Here is a 17,250-nt window from a genome sequence, read left to right as displayed (position 1 = left end):
GGCGGCTGGAGCCAAGGCGTCGAGCCCGAGGTGCGCGGCAGTTGGAGCGGAGGGGGCAGAGCTGAACCGAACACGAGGCAGTAGAGGCGGGAGGCCCGAATCCAGGACGCGATGTAGAAGGGATGTTGCACATCAGGTGGATCCTGTTTTTTAAAAAAATGTGTTTTTCAGAAGTCTGAGGTCCGGCCCCGGGGGAAGTTATTTTTGATTTTTTTTTTTAAGAGATTGAAGATAGAGAAAGAAGATTAATAAGTCGTTAAAGGATGTGAAAAGCAGCTGTGAAGAAGGGAGGAAACGCAGGTTCGCCATTGAATAAGAGGACCAGCAAAAGTGCTGACAAGATGGCGGAGGCTGGACAGCATGGTGGGGGCCGCACTGCGTATGGTGGAGACGATGACCGAGGTGATGGCTGTGGAGCTGGAGAAGCAGTTTGCGAGGCACATGGAGGCGTTGAGGATGGAGATGGCAGTCGCCCTGGTGAGGGTAGCTGTGGCAAAGACACCGGCCGAGGTCAGAGAGCAAGATGAAAAGGTGAAGGAAGTGGAGGAGGCCATGTCGCAGCACAGCGACCAGCTCACCTCGATGGGGGACAAGCTGTGGAGGGTGGTGGAGGTCAACAGAGGGCTCCGAGCAAAGCTCGAGGACTTGAGAACCGCTCGAGGTGGCACAATCTGAGAATTGTGGGCTTGCCCAAAGGGACAGAGGGCTCGAGGCCAACAGAGTACTTTGCTAAGATGCTGGCGGAGTTGATGGGGGAGGGCGAGGACCCCATCCGGTATGAGCTGGATTGAGCTCATCGGTCGTTAAGGCCGAAACCCAAAGTAAATAAGCTACCATGAGCAGTAATTATCTGCTTCTAGAAATACCACATGAAGGAGAGAGTGTTAAGCTGGACGAAGTAGAAGTGGGAGGTGCAGTGGGCTGATGCTGGAGTTTGGATATTCCAGGACTTGACGGTGGAGTTGGCGAAGAGACGAGCGGAGTTCGGCCGAGTAAAGGCGACACTGTACAAGGGGGTGCGATTTAGTATGGTATACCTGGCGAAGCTGAGGGTGACGGACAACACCAAAGACTTTTATTTCGAAATGGCGGAGGCGGCTGAGGCGTTCGTGAAGGCTTGGGACAGAAGTGAGGAGTGGAGCTGCAAGAGAGATCGTGGACTGAGATTGGAGAGCTGGAAAATGTATAAATGCTATAACTGATAGAAATTGGCTATTCTAGTCAGATATAAGAGCTTTAAATGAGAACTCATTCAGTGTGACTATAGCTGGAGACATATTAAGGGCTAATCCAGATCATACATTTTAGTTTTCTTTCATTAAAACTAGACTTTAACATTTGCAGACTTGCTAGAGAATCCCAGTGAGTGACGTCAATTGGCCCAAAAGACACAGAGATAGCTACTTTCCCAATGGACAGTCCATTTCCATAGTAATACACAGTCTAAGGTCATAATGCCCTGAAGGCGGTGCAGGTGTCGATAAATCGGAAAATTGGCAAACGATAGTATGAGAAATTCACACCGACTTATTTAAATACATATCTCTCTCAAAATTGACAGACAGACACTCTTGCCGAATTGAGAGAATTATAAATTAGTTGAAGCCAATCACAGAGTTCAAGGAAGGCGAAACGTTAAGATAATAAACTTCTTAAAAATAACAAGTCGAGATGGAAAAATTATTTCTGGAATCAATCTAACTTCTTTCTGAAACTTATGTCTTTGCTGCTTGCTTCTGCCAAATCGCCATTTTTCTTTTGTTTAAATCAATCCGTAATTTTGTACTGTGTATCATGATTTGAAGAATTACCGAGCTGTATTTTCGAACTCGGCAGCTGTATTCGCTGGAGACAATCAATCTGACCTAAGTTTGTATTGGAACAAAGAATTTACTAATAGACACGAGAGGCTGACAAAGTATCAAATAACTTTGCCAAAAAAAAATACAGTCTGGAATCTAAGTTATTGGGAACTAAGAAGGGATAACGCATATTCAGGTTTCCAAATAGACACAGAGATCCACCAATAACTTTCTTTTCATTGACCTGTATTGTAATTTACTTGACTTCATTGTTATAGAGTTTAAAATTTTGTTTGGTTTGATTGCCATTCTTTGTTGCGATGGTTATATGTTATTTTAGTGAGTTATATGGGTTGGATTGTTTTATTTCCCTTTTCTTCTGGGACAGGATGGGAGGGGGCATTATGCCTTGGGGGGGGCACCCACGCTAGCCAACTAAACTCGGCTAGTGAACGGAGGTGAGGTGAGAGGAGGGCTGCGGACATTGGAATCTGGTCAGCAGGTGTTGATGGGCCGACGAAGCGAACGGGGGGGGGGGGGGGGGGGGGGATTGATACTAAGGGAAGTTTTTTTCGAGAGGAAGTGCAGGGGGGGATTCTGGGAGGGATTTTGATGTTAATAATGTTTAGGGGTGGGTCAGGCTCATGGGGCAGGGCCCAGTGGTATGATGATGGTGGATAAGATTGGGAGGGGGGGGGGGGGGGGTGAGAGACGCCCAGTTAGCATAGTTACGTGGAACGTGAGGGAGTTAGGAGGTCCAGTCAAGAGGTCAAGGGTGCTTGCGCATCTTAAAAGTTTGAAGGCTGATGTAGCAATGCTGCAGGGCCAGGTGAGATTTAAAAAGGGCTGGGTTAGCCAGGTGTTTCACTCTGGATTTGACGGAAGGGCTCGAGAGGTAGCGGTAATGGTCAGCAAAAGGGTACGGTTCCAGATGGAGAAGGTGGTTGCAGATCAGGGATGTAGGTATGTGATTGTGACAGGGGCACTGGAGAGGGGGCTAGTGGTAAGTGTATATGGTCCCAATAGGGACGATGTGGGATTCCTGAAGAAGGCGTGTGGGGCCATCCCCGACTTTGACTCATACAGACTGATAGTGGGGGGGGGGGGGGGGGGGGGGGGGGGGACTGAAACTTGGTGCAGGAACCACGGTTGGACAGGTCACGGCCACGCTCGCTGGTCCTGTAAGGGGGAGGGCGAAGGCGTTAGCTGGTCTAATGGTGGAAATGGGAGGGGTGGACCCTTGGAGCTTTCTGCACCCGAGGGAACGGGAGTACTCGTTTTTCTTAGCAGTCCATAAGGTATACTCGCGTACCGGCTTTTTTGTGGTGGGGAAGGCTTTGTTGGCTGGGGGCAAGGGGTCGGAGTACTCAGCAATTGCAATATCAGATCATGCTCCGCATTGGGTGGATATGGTACTGGAGAAGGAGGTAGCGCGGAGGCAGGGGTGGAAATTAGATGCGTGACTGTTTGGGGGACTGAGGGTTCTGTGATAAAATTGAATAAGTAATTGAGGAATATGTAGGTTTCAACTGCACGGGTGAGGTGTTGAAGGCATTGTCTGGGAGGCTCTAAAGGTGGTGGTGGTGATGAGGGGTGAGGTGATCTTATTTAATTCTAAGGTGGATAAAGAGGAAAGGTTGGAGCGGCAGAGGGTAATAGATGAAATGCTGGAGGTAGACAGGAGTAATGCCGAAGGTGGGGACCCAGCGAAGTTGGAAAAGAGGAAGGAACTACAGGTGACTTTGACCGACTATCTGCCAGGAAGGCGGTGCGCCAACTGAGGTGAGCAAGGGGTACAGTTTACGTGCATGGAGAGAAGGTGGGCGTATGTTAGCGGGTCAGCTTCGGAGGGAGGCGGCAGCAAGGGAAATTGTTCAGGTGCGGGACAGGGCAGGGAAGTTGGTGGTGGCTCCGGATCAGATTAACAAGGTCTTTGAAGAATTTTATGAGATATTGTACAGGTCAGAGCCACCTGGGGGAGACCTGGAGATGCATGAATTTCCAGATAGGCTGGAGTACCCAAGGTTTGGGGAGGGGGACAGGGCTACATTAGAAGGGGCAATAGTGGAGTAGGAGATAAAAGATGCGATTGGGAGGATGCAGTCGGGGAAGGTGGAAGGACCAGATGGGTTTCCGGTGGAATGTTATAAAAAGAAAATCAAGGATAAGCTGGCACCAATGATGGTGGCGATGATTGAGGAGGCGATAGGGAAGGGGGTGTTACCACAAACTTTGGGGCAGGCATCGATTTCCCTGTTGCTTAAAAAAAGATAAGGATCTGATGGAATGTGGGTCGTATAGGCCCATATCACTTTTAAACGTGGACGCAAAGGTATTGGCGAAGGTACTGGCAGGTAGGTTGGAGCAGTGCCTCCCGAAGGTGATGGGTGAAGATCAGACAGGGTTTGTAAGATGGAGGCAGCTCTTTTCGAAGGTTAGGAGGGTATTGAATGTGGCTATGGCACCGGTGGAGGGGAAGAAAACAGATGCGCTTGTGCCATTCCGTAGGGCAGGGACTCACTTTAAATACTGGGGGTGCACACTGCTTGGGATTGGGTGGTGCTCCGTAGGTACAATATTTCTAGTTTGGTGGAGAGGGTGAAAGCTGATCTGGCAAGATGGGATGGTCTCCCTCTCGTCACTGGCGGGTCGGGTACAGGCGGTTAAAATGAACGTGTTGCCGCGATTTCTGTTTATTTTCCAATGCCTGCCGATTTTCCTGCCAAAGACATTTTTTAGAGAGATTGAAGGAATGTTTGGGAAGGGAAGGTGGCCAGAGCTAGAAAGGTGCTGCTGCAGAGGAGAAGGGAGGCGGGGGGTTTGGCTCTTCCGAACCTGATGTATTACTACTGGGCGGCGAATGTGGAGAAGGTGCGGAGCTGGGTCAGAGGGGTTGATTCCCAGTGGGTCAGAATGGAGGAGAGTTTTTGTGTAGGGGGTCGGGATTGAAGGCGCTAGCAACAGCACCGCTCCCGATGGCCCTGGGGAAATACTCAGGGAGTCCGGTAATAATAGCTTCATTGAGAATTTGGAGGCAGTTTCGCCAACACTTCAGGTTGTGGGCAGGATCAAGGGAAATGCCGATTCGAAGAACCACAGATTTGAGCCAGGGAAGTGGGTCAGAAATTTTAGGAGATGGGAGGAGAAGGGGATGAAGACACTAAAAGATTTGTTTCTTGGGGGCCGATGTACAGGATTGAAGGAGCCGGGAGCGAAGTATGGGCTGGAGCAGGGGGAAATGTTTTGATACATGCAGGTTCGAGATTTTGCCAGGAAGAAGATACAGAGCTTCCCGGTGCAGCCGGCTTTCACATTGCTGGTGGAGGTGCTGACGATAGGGGGACCAGAGAAGGGGTAGTGTCAGCAGCTTACGGGGCTATTTTGGAAGAGGAGAAGGCACCGCTGGACAGGATCAAGGCAAAGTGGGAGGAAGAGTTTTTTTTTTTGTAAAATATTTTATTCAGGCATTTGTCATTTTATAACAGTAACAGTAAACCATATACAAATAACTATAAACATAATGCAAAGGCCATCTACCTCCCTCACAGGTCCCACCTTCCTTGAACAGTAATCTGGACTAACCCCCCCCGCTGACAGTTAATTTTCTCTAAAGAAGTCGACAAACGGCTGCCACCTCTGGATGAACCCTAGTATTGACCCTCTTGAGGCGAACTTGATTTTCTCAAGACTGAGAAATCCAGCCATGTCGTTGACCCAGGTCTCTGATTTCGGGTGCTTCGAGTCCCTCCATGCTAATAGTATCCATCTCCGGGCTACCAAGGAAGCAAAGGCCAAAACGTCGACCTTTCTCGCCCCCTGGACTCCCCGAAAATCGCCACCTCTGAACTCAGTGCCACCCTTGTGGAGATGACATCTGCAAACCCCTGCCAGAATCCCCTAAGCTTCGAACATGCCCAAAACATGTGGACATGGTTCGCTGGCCCTCCCGCACACCTTGCACTCCTGTCCTCTATCCCAAAAAACTTGCCAATCCGAGCCACCATCATGTGTGCCCGGCGAACGACCTTAAATTGTATCAGGCTGAGCCTGGCGGATGATGTTGAACTGCTTAACGCATCCGCCCAGGCACCTGCCTCTATCTCTCCCCCAAACTCATCTTCCCATTTGTGCTTTAGCCCCTCTGTCTGCATGTCCCCTGACTCCATGAGTTCTTTATAAATATCTGAGACCTTCCCCTCTTCCACCCATACACTGGAAATTACCCTATCTTGTATCCCCCGTGGCAGTAGGAGTGGGAAAGTTGGAACCTGCCTTTGCAAGAAGTTCCGAATCTGCAGATACCTAAATCCATTCCCTCCCGTCAACTCAAACTTCTCCTCTAACTCCTTCAAACCATCTATTTTCTTATCGAACTTCCTCAAACTCCCATCTATAAACAAAGCTCCCATCCTCCCGATCCTTGCCATCCCCGAAACCCTCCATCTAGCCTCCCTGGGCAAACCGATGGTTGTTGCAGATTGGTGTCCAAACCGATGCTGCCTCCGCTCTCACGTGTTTCCTCTACTGCCCCCAGACTCTCAGGGCCGACACTACCACCGGGCTTGTGGAGTACCGGGCCTGCGAAAACGGCAGAGGTGCCGTGATCAATGCCCCTAAACTCATGTCCTTACAAGATGCTGCCTCCACTCGCTCCCACACCGACCCTTCCCCCACTACCCACTTCCTAATCATGGCTATATTTGCCACCCAGTAATAGTTGCTAAAGTTCTGCAGCGCCAACCCACCTTCCCCCCGGCCACGCTCCAGCATCACCTTCTTCACACGCGGGGTTTTACCGGCCCAAACAAAACCGGAGAACACCTTATCTACCCGCTTGAAAAAGGCCTTTGGGATAAAGATGGGGAGGCACTGAAAAACAAGCAGGAATCTTGGGAGGACCGTCATTTTCACTGTCTGTACCCTCCCCGCCAGTGATAACGGGAGCATATTCCACCTTCGGAGGTCTTCTTTCAATTGTTCCACTAACCGGGTCAAGTTTAGTTCATGTAACAGCCCAAGTCTCGTGCCACCTGGATCCCTAAATAACAGAAGATTCCTCCCACCACTCTGAACGGCAGCTCTCCCAGTCTCCACTCCTGCCCCCTTGCCTGGATCACAAACATCTCGCTTTTCCCCATGTTCAATTTGTATCCCGAAAACCGGCCAAATTCCCCTAAAATCCTCATGATCACTCCCATCCCTTCTAATAGGTCGGAAACATACAGAAGCAGGTCATCAGCGTATAGCAAAACCCTGTGTTCCACCCCACCCCGGACCAGCCCCTGGAAGCTCTCAACACCATAGCCAGTGGCTCAATAGCCAGGGCGAGCAGCAACGGAGAGGGGGCATCCCTGCCTAGTCCCTCGGTGCAGTCTAAAATAGTCTGACGCAGCCGGTTCATTCGAACATTTGCCACTGGTGCCTGGTACAGCAGCCTGACCCAGTCGATGAAGACCCGACCAAACCCGAACCGCCCCAACACCTCCCACAAATAGTTCCAATCCATCCGGTCAAAGGCCTTCTCTGCGTCCATCGTGACCACTACCTGCCTGCACCTCTTTTCCCTCTGAGGGCATCATGATTACATTTAAGAGCCTTCTAATGTTGGCCGTTAGCGGCCTACCCTTAACGAACCCCGTCCGGTCATCGGCTATCACCTCTGGGACACAGTCTTCTATCCCTGAGGCCAAGATTTTAGCTAACACTTTGGCATCAACATTCAACAAGGAGATCGACCTATATGACCTCCACTTTCTGGACCACCCGATCTTGGGCTTCCAGTCTCGGCTCCAGCCGAGTGATTGACTTCTTGATCGGGTCCAGGCGTTCCTTTTTGTGCTTGGCAAAGCCCTCCCGAATAAACTGCATCAGCTGGTCTGGAGTGCACCGGGACGCCAAGCCAGTACTCTGCAGTTCCGCCATGCTTTCCTTTGCTGCAGAATCTACACGTGCCTGCTCAATTCGGTTCTTCCTTCCCTTACAACCACTTCTGTACCGTGTGTCCATATACTGGGTAGGATTCCTCCTCAGCCTTATCCACCATTGAGCCCTCAAACAAATACCAAAAAAGGACAGGGGAAAAAGGTCCAAAATGTCCATCACGATCGGGAGCCACCAAATGTGCGACCTACTACCTCATGGCTGCCACCGGAGGTTTTGTGGGAGGAAGAGTTGGGAGAGGGCAAGGGGGAGGGGTTGTGGTGTGAGGTGCTCTGGAGAGTGAACGCCTCCACATCGTGAGCGAGGTTGAGGCTGATACAGCTGAAGGTGGTATATAGAGCGCACCTCACAAGGGCGAGGATGAGCCGGCTCTTTGAGGGGGTAGAAGATGTGTGTGAACGTTGTCGGGGATGGGGGGGGCGCGAATCACGTTCACATGTTTTGATCCTTTCCAAAGCTGAAGGATTACTGGAAGGAGGTGTTTAGGTTAATCTCTAAAGTGGTGCATGTGAAACTGGACCCGGGCCCTCGGGAGGCCAGATTCGGGGTGTCGGACCAGCCGGGGTTGGAAACGGGTGCGGAGGCAGATGTTGTAACCTTCGTCTCATTAATCGCCCGAAGGTTCCCTGTTGGGATGGAAATCAACCTCTCCACCCTGTGCCCTGGCGTGGCGGGGGACCTGCTGGAATTCCTAACTCTTGAGAAGGTTAAGTTTGAACTGAGGGGAAGGATGGAGGGGTTCTACAATTCATGGGCATTATTCATTATGCACTTTCGAGAATTGGATTGCATCGAACATTGGGGAAGGGGGACTGTATGTGTTAATGGTGACTGTGGGTGATTCCTAATTCCTTTTTATTATTTGTTTATGTTAACATGCGGGCTGCTGTTTGGGAGTTTTGGTGGGAGAATGGGATTGGTGTTGTTGATGTGGGAATTGACATTGTATTCATTACTGATTATTGTTTATTGTTGGTGGGTGTAAATTTGGGAGAAAATGTGAAAAAGGAGAATAAAAATATTTATTAAAAAAAAGATGTTGAGGTTGAACAACCACTGGCGTTGAACCATCCACCACCCCCTCAATTAAAATTATCAGCTCCATTCTCCAAATCCAAAGTCCCATGTGCAAAGAACAAAAAGTGTTTGCACATTGAACCTTGTGCATTAAATTACTGCAGTTTAACTTGAGTTGTTTTAAAAAAGTCACTTTTACGAAACCATATATTATTTTCTAAGTTTAGATTCAAGTCCTGAAATTAGCTTTATTAATTTTAAAAAATTCATTCATGGGATGTGGGCGTCGCAGGCTGCACCAGCATTTATTGCCCATCCCTAATTGCTCTTGAGGGGGCAGTTTTTTTTCTTTTTTAAAATAAATTTAGAGTACCCAATTATTTTTTCCAATTAAGGGGCAATTTAGTGTGGCCAATCCACCTAACCTGCACATCTTTTGGGGGCGAAACCCACGCAGACACGGGGAGCATGTGCAAACTTCACACAGACAGTGACCCAGGGCCGGGATTCGAACCCGGGTCCTCAGCGCCGTAGGCAGCAATGCTAACCACTGTGCCGCCGTGCTGCCCTTGAGGGGGCAGTTAAGAGTCAACTACATTACTGTGGATCTGGAGTCACATGTAGGCCAGACCGAGCAAGGACGGCAGATTTCCTTCCATAAAGGACATCAGTGAACCAGATGGATTTTTACGACAATCAACAATGGTTTCATGGTCATCATTAGACTTTTAATTTTGCTGAATTCAAATTTCACCATCTGCAGTGGCGGGTTTTGAACCCATGTCGCCACAGCATTACTCTGGGTCTCTGGTTTAGTAGTCCAGTGACAATACCACTATGACACCGTCTCCCCTATTTAACTCTTTAGTTCTTTTCAATTTTAATATCTGTGAATTGAATGTGTTGTGTTATATTTAGAAAATCAATTACTGTCAAGCACTGATTTTATGGGTGCAATTCTCCCAAATTGTTTCTAAGTTAATTTGTGGCAGGTTTTCAGGGAGTTTCCCGCTGGCTTTGCCGGCGAGTTCCCCACCGCTACGCAATGACACTTAGTCACTTTTTTGGGCCCTGGGGAGTTGCGCACTGGTTTCGCCCACACTGGGGACCTGAACTCAGAGATCGAGCCGCCATTTTGAAAGGGTGCCCTGATCTCCAAGTGAGCTTGTCCAGGGGGGACATGGGTGGGGGGCACCCATGGGCAATGTCACCCTTTGCACACATGGACACTACTCCACACACCCCCAAATGAGAACACGCTATGGGGTCCCCTGGGGGTCCGGCCTCTTCAGGCCCCCCCTGCTTCTCGGACCCCCACCCATCAAGCCCCAACCTCCCGGAGGCACATACTTACCCACACCCTTCAACCTCCCTCCCTCATTTCATGGACATGGCCCCCCTCGCACCCTCCCTTGCACTGCCACCCAATCACCCATATACAGAGGGAGAATTTAGAATGTCCAATCACCTGCAATTGAAAATATGGAAAGATGTGCCATTTGAAACAAGGAGGTCTGGTAATATCTGGTCTGAGAGAAACATGAGAGGATACAGGGAACGATCCCACGAAGGGTTAATAGCAGCTGCAAAGAGCAGAATTATAAAATGCAGATTCCTTCTACCAAACAAACACACAGAAGCTAAAAACAATGGTTCACACCTTCATTGAAATTAACTATCTTAGTAAACAGCTGGAAAGGAAAGGATGAGGTTCAGTTGAATTTGCTGACAATTCTAAGTGTGAAGTTCTGCCGATATCAAGTAAATTAAAAGAAAATTGGAGACTATCAGTCTACGAGAAACATAATTTAAAGCCAAAATCAAAGTCAAAATTATGAGCTGGGGGACACAATTGGAAAATAAAACTATAGAAATGACAGGAATTAAAAGTAACACCTCTTGAAACCAAAGCATTTTTGAATATCACAAAGGAACTTTGAACATCACAAAGGACAATGTAATCAGATCTAAGGGCTGAGGCTATGCCCAAAATGAAAACTTAGTTGTATTAGAATGTTTAGATCAAATATACGTTTTAACAATCAAAGTGAAATAATAGTTACTTTACAATAATGAAATGAAATGAAATTCGCTTATTGTCACAAGTAGGCTTCAATGAAGTTACTGTGAAAATCTCCTAGTCGCCACATTCCGGCGCCTGTTCGGGGAGGCTGTTCCAGGAATCGAACCGTGCTGCTGGCCTGCCTTGGTCTGCGTTTAGCCCAGGGGTGGGCAAACTACGGCCCGCCAAAGGTCTTTATGCGGCCCACCAAGATCAAGTCCTCAAAAAAAACTTTTTTTTTTTAAATTATTTTTTTTTAATAAGGTTAATGGGGGGGGGGGGGGGGGGGAGGGGCTGTTGGGTTACTGGTATAGGGTGGATACGTTGACTTGAGTAGGGTGATCATTGCTCGGCAAAACATCGAGGTCTGAAGGGCCTGTTCTGTGCTGTTCTATGTTCTATATGAGGCGCCCAGAATCATAACCGGGTGAAGCGCCATTTTTGAAAAGTAGAGAAAAAGAGGGCTAAAGCCAGGATGCCGCCGGGGGAAGCGCTGAGGTATATGCCGCATGCTAATTGGTTACAAACGGGACTATTAATTAATATACTATGCAGCCCTTTAAAATTGTGAATTTCTGAATGTGGCCCTTGCACGGAAAAGTTTGCCCATCCCTGGTTTAGCCAGCGATTTAGCCCAGTGTGCTTAACAGCCCCTAATGAAAAAATAAATGAAAATCGCTTATTGTCACAAGTAGGCTTCAAATGAAGTTACTGTGAAAAGCCCCTAGTCGCCACTTTCCGGCGCCTGTCCGGGGAGGCTGGTACGGGAATCAAACTGTGCTGCTGGCCTGCTTGGTCGGCTTTAAAAGCCAGCGATTTAGCCCAATGAGCTAAACCAATAAGGTCATAAAAACATAATAACTGTTAGAAAGAGAATATAAACCCAGAGACCAGAGCAGGAACCAGCAGAACCAGAACTCAAAGAGAAGCAGAGAAGGAACAAGAGAAGCAAGCAGAGTCAGCTCGGTCATAGGAAAGGTAAGACATAGCAGCCAAGCTAAAACAGCTAGTATATCTAAGGAAGACTAGACTTTAAAAAGAAGATTGATTGTCAAATGGGCCTGAAGGTCCCTTCAACCAACCAGAAGGATCCAGAAGCAAGATCTTTTTACTTTTCTGTAAAGACAGTGATTGCATCTTTTTAAAAGAAAAAAATATATAATAATAAAATAACTTAAAAGTTTTAACCTGAAACAGTGGTTATTAGCCTACTTTACTTACTTAGCAACGCAGGACCCAGGACATCGATGCTACTAATGGGCAAGTAGGTAAAATTCTTCAGTGAAGGTATGGGTTATACCGGGGGATAACTTGAAAATATAGCTTGACCTGAATAGCACCCACCGAAGCCTGCATCGGAGTCAGAGAGTGAGAATCCCTGTTCACCGTTTAGAATATCAACCCTTTTTGGTATAGGGGGAATTCTAAGAATAGTGGTGAGTTTTTAACTTCACACCGAACAGCACGTCTTTCGGGACTTGTGGGAGGAAACCGGAGCACCTGGAGGAAACCCGCGCATACACAGAGATAACGTGTAGACTTCACACAGGCAGTGACCCAAGCTGGGAATTGTACCTGGGACCCTGGCGCTGTGAAGCAACAGTGCTAACCACTGTGCTACTTTGCCACTGTGTAACTTTGTAAATTTAATTGACTGCCACCAAGCTCTTACAAATAAAATAAAAACACATGATAGCAAAGCACTTGTCTCTACCTTGGCCCATTCCCCAGCCCTATCCCCATATCCCCATGCACTGATCATGGCTAATCCACCTAACCTGCACATCTTTGGACTGTGGAATGAAACCCCTGAGCACCCGGAGGAAACCCAAGCAGACAAGGAGAGAAAATGCAAACTCCAAATTCTGACAATCTCTAAACACGTGATTTGCACAAGTGAAATAAACAGACTGAAATCTCCATTTCATCATTTACCTTTCAGATGATTGGATATTTTGGATGCATCTTGCGTCATATTCATACCTGTTTAAATCAATTGATATTTTGTGAAATCAGATCTGTGTGATATTACAGTAAAATCTCTGGTGTCTGAATCTGCAATTTATTTCCATGTGTGATTTTACCGTACCAAATTCCTGTATTTCTTTCAGTATTTTATCCAGCTTTGGGACCCCATGACGCATTTTCACAAAGGATTCCCACATCACCCTTCGGGCCAGAGAGCCTTTCTCCATCACTAGATTTAGGAGAAGTTTGGAACTGTCAACGTGGTTTCCCTTCTCCACCAGCTCAGTGACTTTCTGTAAAGGATAATAATAAATAATGATGAGATGCAAAGTGAAAGATAAACACTGAGAATGAGAAGAAAATGATCTGTTCAGTGATGGGATTTCCCAGTAGTTTTGAGCACAGAAAGCAGTCACTGCGCTGGGCCCTGAACCATGGTGAACATGAGCGAATATTCTGTACATATCATGATTTAATCATTAACGTGAAAAAGACTGACAAAATAAAAACATATCAGGAAGATACTTTCTGGAGAGTGATAAACCACAGAATCTGCAGTAATGTTTCATGTTATTCTTTCTCTGCCCTTCTGTGTCGAACATGACGTCAGATAACTGATTGACAATATGGGCGCAATCTTCCGGCCTCGTTATGCTCTGCTCAAGCGAAACGACACTGGTGTATAAAGGGAGAGGCCAAAAACAAGAACACCGCAGAGCGCCAAACAGTTTGCGATGCAACCGCCCCCTCCCGTAGGTAAAATCGGGATCTCGCCGTAGCGAGGCAAGTAACCAATTATCACCACTTGCGCCCAATTTCCATACTGTTGCTCGTTGTGTTCTCTCTTCAATTGGCTCTGTTTATGGCGGTTAATATGGTCGCCTTCCTTAATTCTAATTGCGTTTGCTCAAGAGTCGCCAGGTATCTTTCGATACCGCCACAAGGTTCAAAACCGAATACTGATCAAAGACTCGATACACCAGTTAGTAAGTTCGAAATCAATGCTCATTTATGTACACACACAGTCAAATATACTCATGCACAAACTCTACCAACTAAACTATCACTACCACTAAAGCCTATACTTAGCTTTGGGCGCCCACTCAGTCAGAGGAACAATGGCCGTTGTCCGGTTCTGAGGCTGCTGGGGTCGAGCTGGTATGGAACAGTAGCTAGGAGCGTCTATCTCGTAGCGTGCGTTGACTTTGGACTTACTTGTTCTGGTGCAGCTGCTAGGCAGGTCTCTCGCCGCTGACAGCCATGATCACCCTACTCAAACCCACGTATCCACCCTATACCCGTAACCCAACAACCCCCCCCTTAACCTTACTTTTATTAAGACACTACGGGCAATTTAGCATGGCCAATCCACCTAACCCGCACATCTTTGGACTGTGGGAGGAAACCGGAGCACCCGGAGGAAACCCACGCACACAGGGGGAGGACGTGCAGACTCCACACAGACAGTGACCCAGCCGGGAATCGAACCTGGGACCCTGGAGCTGTGAAGCATTTATGCTAACCACCATGCTACCCTGCTGCCCAGGGTACTTTTTCCAGGGGAAACCCTTGTCCCTGCCCACCTGCCCCACAACAACCAACGGGTGCTCCGGTTTCCTCCCACAGTCCAAAGATGTGCGGGTTAGGTGGATTGGCCATGCTAAATTGCCCGTAGTGTAAGGTCAATGGGGGGATTGTTGGGTTACGGGTATACGGGTTATGTGGGTTTAAGTATGTTCTATGTTCTAAGTAGGGTGATCATTGCTCGGCACAACATCGAGGGCCGAAGGGCCTGTTCTGTGCTGTACTGTTCTATGTTCTAAATGCCGAGGCCTCTGGTTGAAGGCTATTGCTAATAGGGAATTGGCAATCGTGGTTACGTGAGCACTTCACACAACCCAAGTGGATTCCCATGGGTGGGCAGGCCATGTAGCATGTGGCAGTGATTGCCCAGAGTCCAATTGATGCCTGGAGACTGCCTGAACACTGCGGGAGGCAACATCACACATGCAGCAGCCAACATCCAGACACCCAGGGGATGGGACACAGTTCCTGGGACGTCCACGGAAGGAGGGTGGGTGAATGCCATGGGGAGAGGGAGATGCCTGGAGAGATGGGCCAAGGGTTCGGAGGTCAGCCCGCATTGCTGAAGAAAGTGACAGAGGCATCATGCTGGTTGTGCACAAAGGTGTTTAATATGTTTTACAATCTTCCACTCTCCTGATGGTACCGTTCCACCCCCCAACCCCCAACATCCCCTACCTGCCCCTCCCCCTGCTATCCCCTCCCCCAGTGCCCTCAGTGATCCTCAATGTGCTTGACCCTCCTAGCTCTACCGCTATGTCTAGGTGTCTTCCCAGGATGCACATGTAAGGTGGATGTAAGCCAGCTGCTTACCTCGTCCCGTGGTCTTCGATGCTTTGGCGGGCGTCCTCTGGTGACTCCGAGTTCGGAGGACCCCGGCTCATGCACATCTGTGCCGCCCTGTCCCGTGTGGTGACTTCAAGAAGCGGCCTCATCAGAGGGGTGGAACCTGGGTTAGCTGGTGGCTACCACTGTCGCTACTCTATTGGACAGGACCGGGTTGGCACCCAGCGCCCTCGCCTCATGGTCGGTGTCCATAGGGCCCTGAGGTTCACCATGGGACTGAAGGGCAGCTGGTTCGGGCCCCGGCTGCCTTTGCATCATCTGGCTCTGCCAGCCCTGGCGGTTCCCCAATGTTTGCACTATTGTGTTGACGCCCTCAGCGATGCTCCTCAGTGACTGGGACATGCTCTGCGGTGCCTCCGCTATGCCCACCTGCGACTGGGACAAGCTCCGCAGAACCTCATCAAGCTCGGCCTGGTACTGGGTCACATCCCCCAGTGAGTCGGAAATGCTGCCAAGACTCAGCCATGGCCGTCAACAACTGCGTGAAGCCTTGGACACCTTCACTAATCGTGCCAACGTCGTGGACCAATCTCTCCACTGCGGTTGCCGCCCCAGCAGTGTTGGCCTCTGCGCCATGCATTGCCGGCGACATCTCCTACGCCCATAGCCTCTGAGACTCCTCCAAGCGGCTATGGATCTGTTGAATTGATTGATGCTGACATCTCCCTCTGAATGTCCCGGCTGCACCCTATCATCTCAATCAGCTCCGAGCACCTCTGTACCACTGGCTCAGCATCAGGCTGGGACCCAGCTGGGTCCTGGGATCCAGCCTCCCTCCGACTGCTCTCTCGCTTGGGGGTTTCTGCCTCCACCTGACTAGCATCAGCAGCTGTGCGCACCAGATTGTGTCCCAGAAGCCTGTCCACTAACATGTCCCACCGAGGTGTCTGTATCTGCGCTGGTAAAGGGTGGGGATGACAGCTGTGCTGCGACTATAACAGTTGCATCCTCGGGGCTTTCCTTCCGGAGAGGGTACCACCCGGGATGGGCTGGCACCGTCAGCTAGAGGACCTGCGGGAGAATGGACATGTGGTCAGTGGGAAGGATGGGTCAGTCAGTAAGACAATAACTACTCACGTTTGATAAGTCTCCTGGGTGGAGCCCGGTAGTTCCTCACCTTTGCAGCATCTGCCAGCCTCCGCGTGGGTAACTGCCCTGTCCACCCCAGTTACCTCCAGGGCACGCTCCTCAAAGGTGGGAAGTATTCTTAAGTCCAGCACCCCTCCCCAAGTCTGGGCCCTCTCCCGACAATTACGGGAGAGCTTTTCCGGGGGGGGGGGGGGGGAAGCATCGTTAACCACACGTGTGGTTCACAGTGGTGGGAAGGGGGTGTGAAGGGAGGGTTGGGGGGAGGGGTGGAAGGGGGTTGCATGGAGAGTTTGGGGGTGGATGGGTGGTGGAGGGGGGGGGAGGCGCGTTGGTGTCTACTCACTCTTGCTGCCCAGTGTAGGTTGTTGACCTTCTTACGGCACTGGAGGCCAGTCCTCCTGGTCACACTCCCCGAGCTCACATATTCCGCCACCTCATCCCAGGCAGCACTGGCTGCCCTGTGACCGACTCTCCGGGTCCCTCGAGGGAACAGGATATCCCTCCTGGCCTCCACGGCATCCAGCAGCCTCCCCAGATCTGCATCCCCGAATCTTGGGGTTGGTCTCCTCGGTGTCATTCTTGCGAGCGAGCTGGGGTTGGCTGAGCAAGTGTAACTTAAATGCTGCTCGACCTTGTTAGCGGGGGTGGGGGGCTGATGAGCACGATCCTGGCGAAACAGCTGGCGAGCCTTCATTAGCGGCGAGAAGCACATGAGGCCTCGTTAAGTGGTCCAATTATAGGTGAATTGCATTGCCGGCCTCACTTGGCGGAGTGTCGGGAAGCTCATGGCAATTCTCACGCGCTACCGCACTTTGAAAGTTTTCTGGAAAATCACGCCCTATGATTCACTTGTTTCTCACACTTACATCCTGCTGTCACACTTGTGATTTACTCAGAAATAAAACAGCAGTGAATCAGAACTCAACTGACAGGAAGGGGAAG

The 17,250-nt window shown here is 49.5% G+C and overlaps 1 protein-coding gene across 2 annotated transcripts in view; it reads right to left on the bottom strand.

Annotated features, from left to right (window-relative positions):
- The window catches only part of LOC119967842 (NACHT, LRR and PYD domains-containing protein 3-like), a 66,579-nt gene that overhangs the window by 17,668 nt on the left and 31,661 nt on the right, over positions 1-17,250 (bottom strand). For both annotated transcript variants that reach the window (XM_038800882.1, XM_038800884.1), the window contains 2 exons: positions 12,911-13,082; positions 12,757-12,804 (listed from right to left, as the gene is read on the bottom strand). In XM_038800882.1, coding sequence (XP_038656810.1) covers positions 12,757-12,804; positions 12,911-13,082 — 220 coding nt within the window. The remainder of the gene's footprint in view (positions 1-12,756; positions 12,805-12,910; positions 13,083-17,250) is intronic.

The sequence above is a fragment of the Scyliorhinus canicula genome, chromosome 6 (genome assembly GCF_902713615.1).
Source record: "Scyliorhinus canicula chromosome 6, sScyCan1.1, whole genome shotgun sequence".
NCBI lineage: Eukaryota > Metazoa > Chordata > Chondrichthyes > Carcharhiniformes > Scyliorhinidae > Scyliorhinus > Scyliorhinus canicula.
Note: the sequence above shows the minus strand (reverse complement) of the source record. Positions and strands in the feature narration are given on the sequence as shown.